The sequence below is a fragment of the Neoarius graeffei genome, chromosome 16, assembly GCF_027579695.1.
Source record: "Neoarius graeffei isolate fNeoGra1 chromosome 16, fNeoGra1.pri, whole genome shotgun sequence".
In the NCBI taxonomy this organism is placed as follows: domain Eukaryota; kingdom Metazoa; phylum Chordata; class Actinopteri; order Siluriformes; family Ariidae; genus Neoarius; species Neoarius graeffei.
Window position 1 is genome coordinate 2,797,159 of NC_083584.1, and position 20,400 is coordinate 2,817,558.

A 20,400-nucleotide genomic window follows, 5' to 3' on the forward strand; every position below is an offset into this window, starting at 1 on the left:
GGACTGTGGGGGAAACCAGAGCACCCGGAGGAAACCCACGCGGACACGGGGAGAACATGCAAACTCCACACAGAAAGGCCCTCGCCGGCCACGGGGCTCGAACCCAGGACCTTCTTGCTGTGAGGCGACAGCGCTAACCACTACACCACCGTGCCGCCATATTTAAACATATGAATTAATAAATTTATCCCTGATGATGAAGCCTGAGGTGATGGTGGTGAGGAAAAACTACCTCAGACGACACAAGGAAGAAACCTCAAGAGGAACCAGACTCTAAAGGGAACCCATCCCCATCTGGGTGATAACAGATAGCGTGATTATAAATAACTCACTTCTATAACTGTGTCCTATAGAGTCACAGAGTACAACTGTGTAACCAGGAAATTCATTATAGTTTAACAGGAAGTATGTGTGAATAATAAAGTTCTGCTGCTGCCAGAAATAGAAAAAAATTAATACGTAAGGTTGGTATGAACGCCTCACTACATGCTACAAGCTGATACGACGTCAGTGACACCAGAAGCAAACATCTGCCACAGCATGACCTCGAGCTTCATCGCCACAGAGCTGAGGCCCTTGTGCTGATTCCAGCGATGCATTCTGGGAGTTTTAAAATGTGACACGGTCCTGAATCCTGGAGCCGAGTCTCAGGAGTGTGTAAGGGCAAGGAATGTTTCCTTATTTTACGCTTTTTTTCTGTGACATATTTACACATTCTTAATATAATCCCATCAGTATAACAATCTCTGTTGGAGACCTCAGTACTGATCTACTCCAGTCTCTGTCCTCTCCGCTGTTACAGCTCACTGTAGTCCATTCTGTTCTAACTCTCTCACCTGCACCTGGTGTCCTGCAGTTCCTCCGTAAACCAGCCGTGGCTCAGGATTTCATCACCACTTGGCCGAGCGTCAGGGATCTTCAGGCACTGTGATATCAGCAGAGACCCAAATTAAAATTCACAACAAAAATTAATCGTTACATTTAAAGACATTTTGTAATGGAAAGTTTTATAGATTTATTCTACGGGTCTAAATGTGATGCTTCTGCATTTTCTCACCTCCAGACAGACCAGAAATGAACAGCACAAACACATCAGTAATCATCTCCTCCTCGCTGACCGACTCCAACAGGACCAAGCCCAGGGCCACACCCAGACTCCAGACAGTCACCAGATGTCCTGAATTCTCTTTGTTGATTTTTCACTCAGGAGATAAGAAAGCTGGAGTTCCTGTGTGAAAGAGAGAGAAAGAGCAGCAACCATCAGCCACATCACAAAACATCGACTCAACAATCAGTTTGAGATACACTGCTCCTCACGCCAAATCTAAACTCAACAGAGTTAACAAGTTAACTAGCTGATAATGCTAGAGTTGACCAGCTGATCCAAAACAAATGATGACACGTGATTGGCTGATGCATAAACCTTCAGATTAACTCCAGAAAAACGGAGCCGGGAACCCATGCCAGAGGAAGACACCAGTTCTCCTGGTTCTTAACATAGCCGAGCTGGAGCACAAATTGTCCTGTTAAACCACTGACAAAAATAAAATACACACAGTCCAGATAGAGGGTGAGGTCTGACTCATTCAGTTGAGGATGAGACTCATAATCTCAGGGTTGTGGGATTGATCCCCGTGTTGCTCAAGGAGTGTTTGCTTTAAGGCAGTGGTGCCTCAACAGTTAAGGCTCTGGATTACTGATCAGATGGTCATGGGTTCAAGCTGCACTTCGGCACTGTTGGGCCCTTGATTACAGCATTTAATCTGATTACAGTATAACAGTCTCAGCATTTAAATCTAGGCTGAAAACATATCTGTTTAGTCAAGCCTTTTGTTAATGGTGTTTATGAGGTAAAGGAGTAGATCTGGAGGGTCCTCAGACATAGAGTGTTTTGGTAAACTGGGATGTATGGATGCTGTCAGTCCCCACTCGCTTGCTCACTCGAGTTTGTTGACGGTGCAGTGGCTGGCTGCTTTATGTCCCGGGGCTCCCTCATGCCTGTGTTACCTTCTGGCTCTCTCCTTTTAGTTATGCTGTCATAGTTAGTTGCCGGAGTCCCTGCTTGTACTCGGTGCAATATGTATACTGTTCCTACTTATTCAGGTGACATTGGGCATACCTAACCACCTGTGTTTTCTTTCTCTCCCCCCCACCCCAAATCTGTCCCTCTGAGTTACATGGAGTCAACAGGAAATCTTTTGGTGGAGACGGTGGGGACCTTGACTGGCTATCGTAGCCTGCAGGGAATCGGCCGTCAGACATTCTGTCGCATGTCCCAGACCCGGTGAAATGTAACTGAATTGTCTTGGCCAGGCCTAAGGGTCCCATCTGCATCTCATCATTGCTGAGGAGTGTGCTCCCATCACCCAATCAAGCATCCAGCCAGAGCAGGTCATGATATATTTTTTACCATATTAACATGCCATTGTGTGTCATGCCTGATGTAAAGACTCTCGTCTCTGCGAGTCTACCACACAGATTTAATACTTGTCATTTTTAGGGCATACCTAACAACGTGTTTTCTTTCTCTCTCTCTCTTCCCCCCCCCCCCAATCTGTCCCTCTGAGTTACATGTTGATCCTGGGATTGAGATGCTGGCCTCTTCTGCCCCTCGGACCTGCTTGATCCATCCTGGTGCCCTGTGTCTGGTCGGAGTTTTATCGCCCCACTCCTGTGAAGGACGGCCCCATGAGGACAGTTGAGGGTTATACCTGTTAAAACTGTTAATATTATAGTCAGGCTGTCTGTTGTTGCCCAAATGAGGATGGGTTCCCTTTTGAGTCTGGTTCCTCTCGAGGTTTCTCCCTCATGTCGTCTGAGGGAGTTTTTCCTTGCCACCGTCGCCACAGGCTTGCTCATTGGGGATAGATTAGGAATAAAATTAGCTCATGTTTTAAGTCGTTCAAATTCTGTAAAGCTGCTTTGCGACAATGTTTATTGTTAAAAGCGCTGTACAAATAAACTTGATTTGATTTGATTTGATTACAACCTTCTCTACTCCAGGGGGCGCTGTATCACAGCTAGGGGCGCCGCCAGAAATTTTGGGCCCCATGAAAGATTAGAATTTTGGGCCCCCCAACTTTGCCCACCCTCGTCACAATTGCACTATTGTCATTATTTGACTTTTGATAGCCCATGGACCTTGAGTTTGTGACTTTGTTATTACATTTTATGTATTAACCTACCAGGGACTAGATGAAAACTGGTCAGTGACTAATTCTAAAACTTAAATCTAATTTAAAATTTAAAAACTTCAATCCTAAAGCATTTATGGGTTGTATTGCTGCTTACCTCCTTCTCCAAAGGGGGGTTCAGTGGTTTGGTAGGGCGGAGGTCCCCCTGAGGCTGAATCTGTGTATATTTAGGGCACCCCATTAGTTATGAAACTGGTTATTAGCACTAGTTATTAGCACCAGCATAACGTAATATTCCATATTGTTTATCACACAAGTCAGTTCAGTTATTAAAATGGAAAAAATGTCACTGTATAAACTGTAAAAGTGTTCTGTTGATAGGCTAATCCAACCACGTTCATACTGTTCATTTACCATTTGCTAATATTTTGAACACGCATGTGAGCGATAGCTACCTTTCTTTGGGAAAAACTGAGTGACCAGTTGCCTGCCTCTCCGGTCCCTCTCAGCTTTCAGCTGCCTTTCTTTACGTTTTTGACAGCCACTCTTCATATTTAGCGATCATAGACTGTACGCACTCCACTGCTGGCTGGCTGGCTGCTGCACCGCGACACAGCAGCAAGTAGCGTTGCACTGACCAGCACACAGATTTAATGCATCGCGCTTCTACCAGAACTGGACCGTACCATTTCGCAAAAGGGGGAGGGTTAAATGACAATATGTTGAAGAACTCAAGAAATAGACAACCTTGTTCAATTAGCTCATTTTACCAGATGAAATATTGCATTGTTGTTATTTCAAAAGTCTTATTAAAATCATTAAACGCATATTATCAGCCCCTTAAAGGGCCCCATGGCAGTGCTGGGCCCCTAGAATTGTTCTAACCTTTCCTCCCCCCCGGCGGCGCCCATGATCACAGCTCCCGAACAGTGTGAAGAAAATAATTTTACCATGTTATCATGTACATGTGACAAATAAAGGTTTCTGCTTCGGAAACACAGCCATCACCACTGAAAAAGACCACGGTGATTTCAGCCGTCACTACTAACCCTAAACCATCATTACTCTCTGGAAAAGAAAGATATCTTTAGCTAGCATGTCTGCCCTACAAATATTTATTCATTTATAAACTTTTTCAAATTCACAGCATATCTAGATATTGTTAATCATCTTCTTTCAGCTGTTCCCGTTCATCACAGCAGATCTGTTCCGGGTATTTTGATTTGGTGTAGGTTTTACATCGGATGCCCTTCCTGACACAACCCTCCCCAGTCTATCTGGGCTTGGGACCAGCACTTAGTATGCACTGGCTTGTGCACCCCAGTGGCTAGGGGTTTTACCCAATCTGTATGTCTTTGGACTGTGGGGGAAACCGGAGCACCTCAAGGGAACCCATACAGACACGGGGAGAACATGCAAACTCCACACAGAAAGGCCCCTGTCAGCCATGGGGTTCGAAACTGGAACCTACTTGCTGTGAGGCGACAGCGCTAACCAACACAACACCGTACCACCCATACCTGGATACCGTTAATCATTACCCTGAATTAAACAATCACCTTTTGATGTTGAGCTGACGTCCTGGTTTACGCACTTCCTGCTTCCTGAGTTGTTCGCGCCGAGTCCTTTTTTCCCGCGAGTGCCGGCGTTAATTACTAATCCTTTTTTAACTTTTTTTCTACAAATAAATTTCCAGTATCCTCTTCATTTTTATTGTACTGTCGCTTTCATTTTTGTACTTTTCACTTTCGCTTTCCTTTTTCCATTTTTTTTCCCCGTTTTTTTCTCTTTCTTTTGTCGGAAGAACGCCGAGACCGGAAGCTTTCTTTTTCTCTCCTCCTGTGTAAAGTCCACAAGCGGAGGCCATCCACATCTGATCTGCTTTAATATCAACAGATCTTCATTTAAGGTACGTGAGTCTTTTCATCATGGCACACCTTCAGCCTGTTCAGTGTGCTGAGTGCAGGATGTTTAGTCATTCTTCCTCTGTCACTAGCGATAGCTTTATTAGCTTTACTTGTGATAAGTGCAGATTAGTTAGCTCTCTGACGGAGAAGATTTCAGTGCTAGAAGCGCGTGTCCAGGCTTTAGAGCAGGTTAGTGAGCGTGAGAACAGTGTAGTTTCTGTTAGGGAAAGTCTGGATGCCCTAGGTGGAGTTAGTAATCCCCCAACTCCGGCATTAGAGCCCTTACAGCGGGGCGAATGGGTGACGGCTCGGCGGCATAAGCGTAGAGCCAAAGCTACCGCTGAGGCTCGCCCACGGGAGCACCACTCCTCTCCGCTTCACGTGTCGAACAGGTTTGCTCTCCTTAGTGATGCACCCACTGAGAAACTTGAAAGAGCTCTGGTTATAGGGGACTCTATCATACGGCATGTGAAATTAGCTCAGCCTTTAGAGGCACCAGCAGCTTTAGTCAGGTGTATACCGGGAGCCAGGGCGCCGGACATAGCAGGTAATCTTGCGGTCCTAGGCAAGCACAGGTTCTCAAAGATAGTTATCCATGCAGGAGCTAATGATATACGCCTTCGTCAGTCTGAGGTTACTAAGAGTAACTTTGTAGAGGTGTTTAAATTAGCGAAGGCGATGTCCGATGCTGTAGTATGCTCTGGCCCCAGCCCAATGCGGCGTGGCGATGTAGCTTACAGCAGGTTATGGTCGCTGAACTGCTGGCTGTCCAGGTGGTGCTCTGAAAACAGTGTGGGCTTTATAGATAATTGGGCTAATTTTGAGGGCACTGCCGGCCTGTTAGGGCGGGACGGTATCCATCCCACTCGGGAAGGTGCTGCTCTCATTTCCTGCAGCATAGGTCATAGTCTCAGAACAGGCCTAGTTAATTTCTGACAATCCAGAGCCAAGGCCAGGGAGCAGACGAACAGGCTAAACCGACTGTCTGCTAGCTGCACAGAGTCGTCACTCAGGGTCCACTACATCGAGACTGTGTCTGTTCCCCGAGCTCAACAAAAAGGTAGAAATTTTCAGAGAGTTTGTTCCAGTAACCTCATCAATATAAAATTAGATCATACTGACTGTACAGCTGCTGCCAGCACCTTTGATCTAAAGGTGGAGCTATTAAATATTAGATCTCTTACATCTAAAGCGCTAATGGTTAATGAACTCATTACTGATCAGGAGTTTAATGTACTGTGTTTAACAGAAACATGGATTAAGCCAAATGAATATATAGCATTAAATGAAGCGAGTCCTCCTGGATACAGTTATATACACCAGCCTCGTCTAACTGGCAGAGGAGGAGGCGTCGCAGTTATTTATAACGATTATCTAGGTGTAACACAAAAACCTGGTTATAAATTTAATACATTTGAAGTTCTTCATACTCATATAATGTATGTAGCCTCGAAAAATAAGTCTACCCAGTTAATTTCATTGCTTATTATTTACAGGCCCCCGGGGCCATATTCTGAGTTTCTTTCTGAATTTGCAGATTTTATCTCAGATCTGGTTATTTCCTTAGACAAAGCTTTAGTTGTCGGAGATTTTAATATTCACTTTGATAACCCAGAAGACCCTTTAAAAACAGCATTTGTGTCCATCTTAGATTCAGTCGGGATTAAGCAGAATGTCATAGGGCCGACCCATAATGGTGGTTACACCCTCGATCTAATACTAACATTCAGGTTAAACATAGAAAATATAGTCACACTTCCACAGTCTGAAGTTATCTCAGATCATTGTCTCATCTCATTCAAGATATGTCTGAGTAATAATATATGCACCTCACCACGCTACTGTATTAAACGCACTTTCACGTCAACTACTGCACAGAGCTTTATAAATGATCTCCCAGAGCTGTCAACTTTGATTGGGTCACTGTCAGCCCCTGCAGAACTTGATCAGGCAACTGAATGCTTAGAGTCAACATTCCGCCATACTTTAGATAATGTAGCTCCCCTAAAAAGGAAAATGGTCAGAGACAAAAAATTAGCACCCTGGTATAATGATGACACTCGCACATTAAAACAGACCACTCGAAAATTGGAATGTAAATGGCGTCAAACAAAATTGGTAGCGTTCAAATTAGCGTGGAAGGAGAGCTTCCTGAAGTATAGAAACGCTCTTAGTGCTGCGAGATCAACATATCTCTCCTCCCTAATAGAAGATAACAAAAATAATCCTAGATTCCAATTTAATACTGTAGCAAAATTAACCAGGAATAAGTCCACTATAGACACATGCACACCTGCAGTATGTAGTAGCAACGACTTCATGAATTTTTTTAATGACAAAATTGAGAATATCTGACAAAAAATTCAAACTACTAATTTGTTAGACAATGAAAGTGACCTTGTAGTTAACAATATAACTGTATCAGATCAGCAATTAGAATGTTTTACTCCCCTAAAAGAAACTGAATTACTTTCATTAATCTCTACATCAAAAGCCTCAACTTGCGTACTAGATCCCTTACCGACACATCTATTCAAACAGATAATGCCTGGAGTAATTGAACCGCTTCTAAAAATAATAAATTCTTCTCTTATGATTGGCTATGTACCCAAATCCTTTAAACTAGCAGTTATCAAACCCCTGATTAAAAAACCTGACCTTGATCCCTGTCAGCTGTCCAATTATCAGCCAATATCAAACCTCCCCTTTATCTCCAAGATCCTTGAAAAAGCTGTGGCACAGCAGTTATGCTCATATTTACATAGGAATAACATCCATGAAATGTATCAGTCAGGATTTAGACCTCATCATAGCACAGAGACAGCACTGGTTAAAGTAGTAAACGACCTACTGTTGGCGTCTGATCAGGGCTGTGTCTCACTACTTGTGTTGCTTGACCTTAGTGCAGCATTGGATACCATTGATCATTCCATTCTCCTGGATAGACTAGAAAATGTTGTGGGAGTTAAGGGACTGGCCCTCTCCTGGCTCAGGTCTTATCTAACTGATCGTTATCAGTATGTTGATATAAATGGTGATATTTCTAGACGTACCGAGGTAAAGTTTGGTGTTCCACAAGGTTCTGTCTTGGGTCCACTGCTTTTTTCTCTATATATGTTACCTCTGGGCGATATTATTCGTAAACATTGTATTAGTTTCCACTGTTATGCTGATGACACCCAGTTGTATGTCTCTGCAAAACCTGATGAGAGACACCAGCTTAATAAAATTGAGGAATGTGTTAAGGACATTAGACACTGGATGCTTATTAATTTCCTTCTGCTTAACTCTGACAAGACTGAAGTACTTGTGCTAGGACCACATACAGCTAGAAGTAAGTTTTCTGATTACACAGTAACTCTGGATGGCCTTTCTGTTTCTTCACGTGCAGCAGTAAAAGACCTCGGAGTGATTATTGACCCCAGTCTTTCATTCGAAACTCACATTGATAACATCACCCGGATAGCTTTCTTTCATCTCAGAAATATTGCAAAGATAAGAAATTTAATGTCATTGCATGATGCAGAAAAACTAGTCCATGCTTTCGTTACCTCCACGTTGGATTATTGTAATGCCTTACTGTCTGGATGTTCCAATAAGTGCATAAACAAGCTCCAGTTAGTTCAAAATGCAGCAGCAAGAGTCCTTACTAGAACTAGAAAATATGACCACATCACGCCTGTCTTATCCACACTGCATTGGCTCCCAGTCAAATTTCGTATTGATTATAAAATACTACTATTGACCTTTAAAGCACTAAATGGTCTCGCACCACAGTACCTGAGTGAACTTCTGCTCCTCTATGACCCGCCACGCCTACTTAGATCAAAAGGTGCAGGCTATCTGCTGGTACCTCATATAGTGAAGGCTACATCAGGGGGCGGAGCCTTTTCTTACAAAGCCCCACAGTTATGGAACAGCCTTCCAAGTAGTGTTCGGGAATCAGACACAGTCTCAGTGTTTAAGTCTCGGCTGAAAACATATCTGTTTAGTCAAGCCTTGTGTTAATGGTGTTTATGAGGTAAAGGTGTAGATCTGAAGGGTCCTCAGACATAGAGTGTTTTGGTAAACTGGGATGTATGGATGCTGTCAGTCCCCACTCGCTTGCTCACTCGGGTTTGTTGGCGGTGTAGTGGCTGGCTGCTTTGTGTCCCAGGGCTCCCTCGTGCCTGTGTTGCCTTCTTGCTCTCTCCTTTTAGTTGTGCTGTCGTGGTTGGTTGCCAGGGTCCCTGCTTGTACTCGGTGCAATGTGTGTGTTGCTCCTGCTTATTCGGGTGGCGTTGGGCATGCCTGGAAACCTGTGTTTTCTTTCCCTCCCCCCCACCCCAAGTCTGTCCCTCTGAGTTACATGGAGTCAACAGGAAATCTTTTGGTGGAGAGGGTGGAGACCTCGACTGGCTATTGTGGCCTTCGGGGAGTCGGTCGTCGGACGTTCTGTTGCGTGTCCCGGACCCGGTGGGGTGTGACTGGGTTGTCTTGGCCGGCCCTGGGGGTCCCATCTGCATCTCATCGTTGCTGGGGGGTGTGCTCCCATCGCCCGGTCGGGCGTCCGGCCGGAGCAGGTCATGATGTTTTTTACCATGTTGGCATGCCATTGTTGTGTGTTGTGCCTGATGTGAAGGCTCTCGTCTCTGTGAGCCTGCCACACAGATTTGATGCTTGCAGGGGTGATAGCGTTCCGGCGCTGCGCCGGATTTCCGGCGTACCGTGGCTGGGGAAAAAAAAAAATCTAGTTCGCCCATTGTCCTGTGTCATTCTGAGATGCGCAGATAGACAGTAAAGGGAATTCCGAATTCCCTTTACTGTCTATCTGCGCATCTCAGAATGACACAGGACAATGGGCGAACTAGATTTTTTTTTTTTTCCCCAGCCACGGTACGCCGGAAATCCGGCGCGGCGCCGGAACGCTATCACCCCTGTGCTTGTCATTTTTGGGGCGTGCCTGGCGGCCTGTGTTTTCTTTCTCTCTCTCTTCCCCCCCCAGTCTGTCCCTCTAGGTTGCATGTTGATCCTGGGGTTGGGGTGCTGGCCTCTTCTGCCCCTCGGACCTGCTTGGTCCGTCCTGGTGCCCTGTGTCTGGTCGGAGTTTTATCGTACTGCTCCTGTGAAGGACGGCCCCATGGGGACAGTTGAGGGTTATACCTGTTAAAACTGTTAATATTATAGTCAGGCTGTCTGTTGTTGCCCAAATGAGGATGGGTTCCCTTTTGAGTCTGGTTCCTCTCGAGGTTTCTCCCTCATGTCGTCTGAGGGAGTTTTTCCTTGCCACCGTCGCCACAGGCTTCATCATTGGGGATAGATTAGGGATAAAATTAGCTCATGTTTTAAGTCGTTCAAATTCTGTAAAGCTGCTTTGCGACAATGTTTATTGTTAAAAGCGCTGTACAAATAAACTTGATTTGATTTTGATTTGACCTTTGCAGTGCAGAATGAGGGTCAGAGGATTTCAGTTGATCAGGTTCATCCAGGTGAAGCGCACACACACACACACACACACACACACACTCCTGCCCTGGATAAAACCCCCTGGAGAGGAAGAGGAGCATCACTGAGACTCTTTTTAAAGCAGCTGATGTCATTCCCACCAATACAGTGATGTGAGATCTGCTCCACAGAGCACTTTAATAAAGTTTCAAGCCCATGAGCTATCAGATCCAGACTGCTGTGGCCACACCCTGCTCACTGTGGGAGAGTGGACACTGGAACGGGATTAAAAGTGACGACCCCGGCGGCTCTCTGAGGCCCTCTAGTGGCTGCCTGCGGTACTGTTTTATTCCAGCAGGATCTACTGCGCATGCGCCGTCTCCAGTCTTTACTCAGTCAAGATGGCGACTTTCACTTCGACCAAATTCCTCCAGAGGGCGGAACAGCAGGGCCATGCTGCTCTCATTCACCTGGAACTGGTTTCACTGGGAATCATGTTTACTCCACCCATTCAGACCTGTAGATATGAGCACTCATTACACTGCAGCATGCTATCAAGCATCAATCCAGTGAGTATAAATATTGGCACCCACTAATGAGCTTCATTGGCACATTTTACTAATAAACCACAGGGTTTGAGATGGGTTTCCCCCAGATGTTGGGCAGCTGTTCATTATTTGGCTCATCATCAGAAATCATGTGATGTATTAATAATTACTATATTACATCACTTAAGATGAGTTCATTTAACCATTTTAAGTAAATAATGTCAGTGAAGAAAACGTGTAAATCAATTAATAATAAATTAGATCATGATCTGGAGTAAAGGATCAGTGTGAGAGCCAGGGAGCGAATATTTATATTAAAATCAAACAGAAATAATCACAAATATTTCAACTCTAATGAACTTTATTACAACACCTGTGTGTGTGTGTGTGTGTGTGTGTGTGTGTGTGTGAATAAAAGACACGAGAGTATAAAAACAAACCCCATTGTCTTTATTTTAGTTAGTCATTTTACAGTAGTCACTCAAAGTAGCTGCCTTGAGGTTTTTCTCTTTTTCTCATAGTTTTAATTCTTGTCCTCACTTTGATCGACACAAAGAAACAGTGAATAAAAGAATGAGAAAGAAAACAAAAAAAATGAAGACAGTAAAGAAATGGATAAAAAAACAGAAAATATAAAAAAACACACACAAAATGCCCCTGAACAAAAACCAAAATGAAATTTGGCAAGAGATTAAAGTCACATGATGATAATAATAATAATAATAATAATAATAATGATGATGATGATGATGATGATGGAGACCTGAAACTCTCAATATGGCGGAACATGCTCAAATCAATACCATTCATAACGTCACTGGAAAACGCACCGTAACCATATGCAAATCAGCGATGTCATAACGCATGCAGCAGAAAGAGAAGACGATTTATTTCGGCTAATAAAGCGACGAAAATCATCTGGAAAAATGCAGAACGTGTTGGACCCTGTAAACAAACGCCGGACAGCGGGGAGGTTACAGGACACGGCTACGAGGTGGTGTACAGCACGGGGTCACTACCTCCTAATCAGTGGCACTTTTTCACGAAACAATCAGAGATTTAATGGTAATGGAAGCCCCTCAGACTCTTTACGCCAAAGCACACACTCCTTACGGAAACTTCCTCAGCTCTAGAATCAAGATCAACAGGAGGATATGAGCAGCTAAATATGGATAATTATGAATGCTGATTCGTGTTTTTTTGTTTGTTTTTTTGCTCAGTAATGATACTGAACACTATTTGGAACACGCCCCAGAGCAGCTTTTGTGATTTGGGACGCCCCCACCCCATAATCAGTGCCAGCAGAGAGAGCGTGACTGATGAGAACCCAGTTCTTACAGGAGGTCAGAGGGTTAGCAGCTTCGAGTACCCGCTTTACTGAAATCAACTGGAGGGAGATGGAAGTGTTTCAATAATAAAACAGAAAAAAGCCTCTTAAGAAGTGAGAAAGCCTGAAACCCGTCACCTGTCAAAACGTCCATTTATTTGTTCTCAGTGCAATGTAGGTTTTAAAACAACAACAACAACAACAAAAAGAAAAATAAAAGAAAGTTAACAGAGTGAGGAAGCTCTGCCCTTGATGCCTGCGCGTGTCCCCTCCTCCCGGCTGCGTCCCAATCCACAGGTGACATTCACTTACCCTTGAAAATGAAACATGGCACTGGAAAAAAGGTGTGAAAGAAAAGAGTTGAAACGATGAATGGCACGGACAGAAGGGCGGGGACAGCGAGGAAGAGAAGGAGTGGCCATATCCTCTCCCTGCACAAACCCCGCCCCTTCAGGCTCAGACTTATGGGATAGCAAGGTCCTCAACTCGAAGGGGAAACGAACGGGCTGCTGTCACCCGATCGGAAATAGATACATTAACACTGTTTACATCGCGCGCGCGCGCGCACACACACACACACACACACACACACACACACACACACACACCCCAGCCCACCCTGACACCATCAGTCTGTGACTCTGGCTTGTCTTATTTTGTCTGTTTGGTTGTTTTTTTGTTTTTTTTTGGAAGAACCTGTCTAGCGATGGATACATTCTGTGCACGAAGTCCACTATGTAGTGCAAATGTTTCAAATCTGTCAGGACGTGGTGGGATCGAGGGAGGATGGATTTGGGACAGACCTGGAGGATGAGGGGTGGGCTGCTGAGCCGAAAACGGGTTTATTTTACAGTAACTCTCTCTCACACACACACACACGCACACACTGATACTGAATATGTACATGCTAGTTTGTCCGTAAGTCCATTTTCACAAAGAAATAACTGCAGCAAGAAAAAGTTTTTTTTATGATTGGTCACTCTCCCCTCCCTCCCTCCCCCCACCCCCTGACTCTGGGTGATTTTCCCCTCCCCCCGGGTCGGAGTGTGTGTGGTTAGGTCTGTCGGCTGTGTCTGATTTGGCAGCGTGCTGTCGGCTGTAGTGTGCGTGGTGAAGGGTCTAACTGTTCTTCAGCAGCAGTCTGTCGTCTGTCTCAGGGGGGAGGAGACCACAGGAGCGCAGGTCCACGCTCTGCAGCGACACACACCGCCTCAGCAACGGCAAACACTGCTCTGTCACCTTCACACAGCCTACCACACACACACACACACACACACACATGGAGAAAGAGAAAGAGAGAGAGAGAACGTGAGCAATGACAAAAAACTTCTGAGGATCGTCTCTACACCGCCCCCCTTATTAATAATGCTGCATTGTATAAATATGCAAATTAGGAAATGCCATATCACAAACTGAGCTCATACTTAGCTCCACCCCAAAGTGTGTGTGTGTGTGTGTGTGTGTGTGTGTGTGTGTGTACCTGCAAGGTTGACGTGCGTGAGACTCTCCCTCAGAGGGGAGATGGGTGATGTGAGTGTGTTGATGGTTTGGTCTGTGATTTGTCCACACTGACTCAGGTCCAGTTTGGTCAGGTGAGGCAGGTAACGAACCAGCAGCCGAGACGCCACATCCGTCACCTCCAAACCAGCCAATCGCAACTCAGTAACGTTCTGGAACCGCCCACCTCTGCTCTCTCCTACATACACACACACACACACACGAGATATGAGGATTATTTACAGTACAGGTTACAATAGCACCAGGTGGGGTAAACTCAGCCCATGAGGTTACAGTAACTTGTGTGTGTGTTTCAGTGGTGAATTCCACCCGAGTGGTCACAGTGGCAGCACTGTCAGATTTCTAACTCACCTGTGCGAGTGTCTGAGTTGGGCGGGGCCAACAGTTCCCTCAGGTGTGAATCTTTCAGGTCTTCAACTCGACTCAGATCCAGCAAACGCAGACAGGGACAAACCGTCTGACACAGAGCCGAGACAGACGACCACGGACAGCCTGATACATTCAACTCCAACAGACCTGACACACAAACACACAAGGACAGATAACTGTTAAAGGAAAATTCTGATTGGCTGAACCTGCTGTACCACCCCAATCTGTGATGTAATGGGTGTGGTTTCACTCTGTATTACTCCCCACCCTCAGTGTCAGCTCTTTAAAGCAGATACGCAGAGCCATGGCCTCACTTTTTGTTTATAAATGCCTTGAGACCTCAAGAACGGCACAGGAATAGTTTTAAGCATTAACAATAAATCTAATATAGTAATTTTTGCGATTCAAGTGATTCATATAGGTAGCGGTCTGAGTGAATGCCCATGACGTCACCGCAGGAAGTCTATTGGTCTCATCGCCATTTCCGCTATACTAAAACACAGAGCTGACTGCAGCTCCGATCCTCCATTTTGAGCTAATTTATCGCCATGCCATGTAGATGTGTTGTTGGCCGGTGCAGCAACACGACAGAAGGTGGATTTATGTTGCATTCACAGCCCAAGAATGTTCAAACTGCAAAGATTTAGATGCGTTTTGCGAGAAGTTCATGGGCACGTTGGGCACCTACAAAGTGGCCTCTCCTCTGCTCTGCACATTTTACTGAAGACTCGTACAAGACCTCTGATCTGTTGAGGAGCGTTGGCTATAAGCCCGGATTGAAAGAGGGTGCAGTACCAACAATTAAAGGAAAAGAAAACTACAGGAAAAGGAAAGTAAGTTCAGTTACACCAGTCCTCCCGGAGCGTGAGCAGAGGGTTGTTGCTAAAACCCAGGATGGAACGGGACATATTGTCACTCTGGCAGTGACCTCCCTGCGGTTGTTGCTAAAACTGGTGACGTCCTGTCCCGGGTTTTAGTAATTGCCTGAGCCGAGCAGTGATGGCGGAGTACTCCGTATGGAGAAAATGGAGAATGAGTGGAGCAGCCGTCTGATTTCTCCGCTGGATATGCTCACCTCAGCAGCAATATCTCGCCCTTACATAGAAGAAGCGAATGAACAGAGAACTGAACGAACAACTGAAAGTCAGATTGTTTCAAAAACAATTGGCCACAAGACCGGCCTTCAAAAAGCGAAAACACAGACGGGTAAGCTCCGACTCTCATTTGGATACAAAACAACAAAAACAAAAAAAACTCGTTGTTTGCCTGCATTTAGATTAATCCATGTAACTTGTATTGTGTGTTTAAGTTAGCGGTATAAGATTATTTAATTTGCTTCAGAATGTGATTGTCTCAGTTCATCTGATTATTTAATGAGCCTTTTACGTTTTATCAGTGAAAATGCATGCATGTACATGTGTGTTGCATAAGTTATAGCACCCATCCTGTTTTAATGACAGTCAACCCACAATCAGTGAAGTCAAATCAGTCTTAGTTGAGCGAGTCGGTAACGCTATTTCTTACTTTCACCATAAATTTTTATTTAAATGACTTTGGTCTATAGCTGTAAAAGGCCTCGGCCTTAAAACCAGTTCCCACTGTGACGTCACGCACTCAGGGCTGGCTGGCTCAGCGGGGCAGCGCCAATCACAACTTTGCGGTTGATTTTAACTCTCAAAAATATATTTTTTTATTCAAATTTACGCAGCATACAAGAGTCAAGGATGGAGATACTATCCACTCAGAAATGTATTTAAAAATAAACTTTTTTAAGACAATTACTAAAAGTAAGGCAATTGCTAAAACCCAGGACGGGACGTCACTGGTTTTAGCAACAACCACAGGGAGGTCACTGCCCGAGCGATTATGTCACTTCCCGTTCCATCCTGGGTTTTAGCAACAACCCTCGGCTCACACTCTGGGAGAACTGGTGCAACTGAACTCACTTTCCTTTTTCTTTAATTGTTGGTACTGCACCCTCTTTCAATCCGGGCTTATAGCTAACGCTCCTCAACAGATCAGAGGTCTCGTACGAGTCTTCAGTAAAATGTGCAGAGCAGAGGAGAGGCCACTTTGTAGGCGCCCAATGTGCCCGTGAACTTCTCACAAAACGCATCTAAATCTTTGCAGTTTGAACATTCTTGGGCCGTGAATGCAACATAAATCCACCTTCTGTCGTGTTGCTGCACCGGCCAACAACACATCTACATGGCATAGCGATAAATTAGCTCAAAATGGAGGATCGGAGTTGCAGTCAGCTCTGTGTTTTAGTATAGTGGAAATGGCGATGAGACCGATAGACTTCCTGCTGTGACGTTACGGACATCAAGGTCATTCATTCAGACCGCTGCCTATATAAATCATTTTAATCATAAACATTACTGTATTAGATTTATCGTTAACGCTTAAAACTATTCCTGTGCCATTCTTGAAGTCTCAAGGCATTTATAAACGAAAAGTGAGGCCATGGCTCTGCATATATGCTTTATGCAGGGTTTTTTTGCATGGTGTTAATTTTAATGTTGATCACTTTGAATCTTTTCTACACAGTGATACTCAGTCCGACTGTACAGAAAACCTTTCCATCACTCCATCTCACATTGTTCTGTTTTTTTTTCACCATTTCTTAGTACACACACACACACACACACAGAGTCAACTTTTTCTTCTTATTAAATATCAGCCGATTCAAAATTTGCCATGCAGCTCCCCACATTTTTTTTTACTTATTAACTCTAAGTAGATAGGATATGAAGATGAAAGTTGGTTTCTTTATAATTTTTTATGTTGAATCAGAACCTGCCCGTTGAGGCACGGACTCTGAAGATCTCTGAAGGTGCTCTGTGGTATCTGGCACCCAGATGTTAGCAGCAGATCCATTAAGTCCCCGGAGTCATGAGGTGGAGCTGCTGAAGATCAGACTACTTGTTCCAGCACGTTCCACAGATACTCGATCAGACGGACAGCGGAGGAACTCAGAGACTGAAGTAACACTCTGAACCCACAATCGTGTTCCTCAAACCATTCACTGACCCTTCGTAGCCTTCAGGCATCGATAAGCCTTGGTCAAGATTGTTAATATTATTCAATTCATCTGTGTGTGTGTGTGTGTGTGTGTGTGTATAATGTTCTGGCTCATTGGTGTATGTAGGAATGTATAGTTAATAGGATGAATAAAGCAATAAAAACATTTCCTGACCTCAACCCTACTGAAAAGATGTGGACTGTGATTAAAAGCCAGGAAACACACAAGTTAATAGAACTCATCCAATTCTGCTGAGAAGAGGGGATTAATATCCAACGGCAATTCTGACCGCAGCTTGGTGATGGAGAACAGAAGCATCTGGTGAAGGTGAAACTCGCTCAGGGATATTTAATCGAATATGAGGTGGTTCGTATTCGATTAAATGTCAATTTTGTCACATATTGATTTCGGAAAACCCAAAGTAAATATAAACTTGTGCATTAAATTATTTTTTTTCAATTAAAGATGTATGTTGTAATCAATCTGTAACAGAAAAAGATCAGTTCAGAGAATCACTGAAAGAACAAAAACAACCATCACATTCATGACCCTGTATGTAAACTTCTGACTCGATCTGTAAGTGTTCCTGGAAGTGAAGGTTTGATCGAGACTCGGCTGTAACTTGAGAATTTCATCTTCATTTGAAATGAGTTTGGTAAGGAGCCGAGTGCTTCATCAGTCAGGTGGAGTCTGTTCAAGCTGAAATACGGGCCACGGGTCATTCATCGTCACCCAAAAACATCAGGCCTGATTCAGCTGCAGAACCAGACACAGGAGGGCCCAAGACAGGAGAGCCCGACTTCGCTGCTGCGAGTAAAAAGCAACAGCTTTAACTGCATTAACCCAAAAAGAAACAACTGTTCACCTTCACTACAGAGCTGCTCCTCTCACACAATCACGGCTCTGCAGTGAGATCAAGGCTTTCACTCCTCTGATATCCAGAGAAAAATAGTGTGAGTGAAAGGTCGTCAAATACACAAATCAATATTGTTCAATCGGAATCGTCATCTCAGATCTGGATGCCATGTACCTACACATAATACAGTGTACAAACCCACACTGAGTGCCACCTGGGCACCAGGGAAAGGAGAACATCTTTGACGTGAAAACACTAATGACCTTTACTAGCATTGAAAGCTCCAGTTTTGATGAGGGCAGAGTGGCAATAAAATAATAAAGCAGAACACAGACTATAATCCAATAAATAAGATGATTTAATATAGGGAAGAAAGGGCGTGGCAAAAGGTAAACAAAACAGGACAAAAAACAAATGGCAAAAACAGTCCAGGCAAAATGAGAACAAACTTCTTGACAAAAACATGACAGACAAAAACAAAAACGCTAGCGCAAAAAACCTTGAACAAGAAAAGACCCTTAGTGCAAAAAACCATGAACCAGAAAAACTCGCTAGAGAGATAAACCATGAAAAGAAAGAGAGGCACAGAAACGGCTAGAGTAGCAAAATGAGACGTTCTGGCAAAGTATGGGTCTGAGAACAGCATATTTACAAGCAACGGTGAACACCAGGAAGTGAATGCAGGTGAGAAGGAATTCCTGTCCCGGATCCGGATCGGCGCTGGCGTGAGAGATCCGTAATCTCCAGAGTGGATGTCCGGGGCAGAGCATGACAGTATCCCCCCCTTCAATGAGCGCCTCCAGGCGCTTTAGGAAGAGCGTCGGGGTGTTGCCGGTGGAAGTCAGAGATGAGGGTTGGGTCCAAGATGAACCTGGGACCCAACTTCTCTCCTCAGGACCATAACCTTCCCAGTCCACCAGGTACTGGAGTCCTCTGCCTCGCCACTGCACCTTCAGCAGCTTCTTGACCGTGTAGGCTTTGCCGCCATCGATGAGCCTGGGAGGAGGAGGGGGTTTGGAGGGAGGGAGCAAAGAACTAGAGACCAGAGGTTTAAGCTGAGATACATGAAAGGTAGGGTGAACACATTGCATGGTGAGTGGTAATGCCAGTCTAACAGAACATGGGTTGATTACCTTCTTGATAAGGAAGGGTCCAAGGAACCTGGGTGTTAGCTTGCAAGAGACAGTCCTAAGTGGCAGGTGGCACATGGAGAGCATAACTCGTTGACCTACTCGGTAGGTGGGTGCCTTGGAGCGACGTTTGTCGGCCTGCCTCTTGGATGCGAGTGCAGAGCAAATGAGTCTTCTCCAGGTCAATGCCCATGTCCTCCTGCAGCGGCGTATAAAGAGCTGGGCTGAGACTACGGCAACTTCCTCCACTTGGCTGGGGAACAGTGGTGGTTGGTAACCTAGTGAGCACTGGAACGGAGAGAGACCTGTGGCAGAGGGAGAGTTTTATGTGCATATTTGATCCAGGGTAGGTACTTGCTCCAAGAACTGGCATCCCTGGATGCCATGCACCAGAGTGCAACCTCCAAAGCCTGGTTTGCCCGTTCTGCCTGGCCGTTGGTCTGTGGGTGGAAGCCTGAGGAGAGACTACAGGTGGCTCCGATGAGTTTGCAGAAGGCTCTCCAGAACTGTGCAGTGAACTGAGGACCCCGGTCAGAAACAATGTCAGTAGGCAGACCATGTAGGCGGAAAACGTGGTGGACAAGTAGTTCTGTGATCTCTTTGGCTGAGGGGAGCTTGGGCAGAAAAATGAAATGGACAGTCTTAGAAAAATAGTCAATAACAGTGAGGATGCATGTGTTGCCACCTGAGTTGGGGAGTCCTGTGATGAAGTCCAGGGTGATGTGAGACCAAGGTCGATGCGGAGTTGGAAGGGGTCTTAGTAAGCCGGCAGGGGGTCGATTGGCTGTCTTGTTCTGGGAGCATGTGTCGCAGGCTGCCACGAACTCCTGGACGTCCTCCTTGATGGATGGCCACCAAAAGCGCTGCTAGATGAGAGCCAGGGTTCGGGCAGCTCCCGGATGACAGGCCAGCTTGGAGCCATGACCCCACTGCAGCACCTGAGTTCGCACAGGACAGGGAACAAACAGATGATTATGAGGAATGTTGTTGGAGTTACCTACACCGGGGTCCTGCTCCAGGGCCTTCTGCACGAGTGTCTCAACCTCTAGAATAGCGGTTCCCACCAGGCAGCGTGGAGGAAGGATGGTCTCGGGTGGCTTGGACTCCTCCTGGTGGGAAGAGAACATCCTGGACAGGGCGTCGGGTTCGCCGTTCTTGGAGC

The 20,400-nt window shown here is 45.2% G+C and overlaps 1 protein-coding gene across 2 annotated transcripts; it reads right to left on the reverse strand.

The window, feature by feature from the left end:
- Positions 1 to 11,442: 11,442 nt before the first annotated feature.
- Positions 11,443 to 19,425, reverse strand: zgc:158376 (uncharacterized protein LOC100101643 homolog). 2 transcript variants are annotated; one of them, XM_060942312.1, is made up of 5 exons: positions 19,242 to 19,425; positions 18,761 to 19,163; positions 14,210 to 14,374; positions 13,821 to 14,036; positions 11,443 to 13,590 (listed from the first exon to the last, which is right to left on the reverse strand). In XM_060942312.1, the coding sequence occupies exons 1-5, from the start codon at positions 19,323 to 19,325 to the stop codon at positions 13,460 to 13,462; spliced, it is 999 nt and encodes a 332-aa protein (XP_060798295.1). In that variant the 5' UTR covers positions 19,326 to 19,425; the 3' UTR covers positions 11,443 to 13,459. The 2 variants fall into 2 exon arrangements, with proteins under 2 accessions (XP_060798295.1, XP_060798294.1); XM_060942311.1 differs by having other exon boundaries at positions 18,761 to 19,425.
- Positions 19,426 to 20,400: the final 975 nt, after the last annotated feature.

Excerpts from the sequence above, each read along its gene's own strand:
- zgc:158376 (XM_060942311.1), bottom strand. The coding sequence starts at position 19,325 with ATGCTCTCCATGTGCCACCTGCCACTTAGGACTGTCTCTTGCAAGCTA. Across the intron at positions 14,037-14,209 it reads CAACTCAGACACTCGCACAG|GAGAGAGCAGAGGTGGGCGG; the intron begins GTGAGTTAGAAA and ends GTGTGTATGTAG. Across the intron at positions 13,591-13,820 it reads CACGCACGTCAACCTTGCAG|GCTGTGTGAAGGTGACAGAG; the intron begins GTACACACACAC and ends TGTGTGTGGTAG.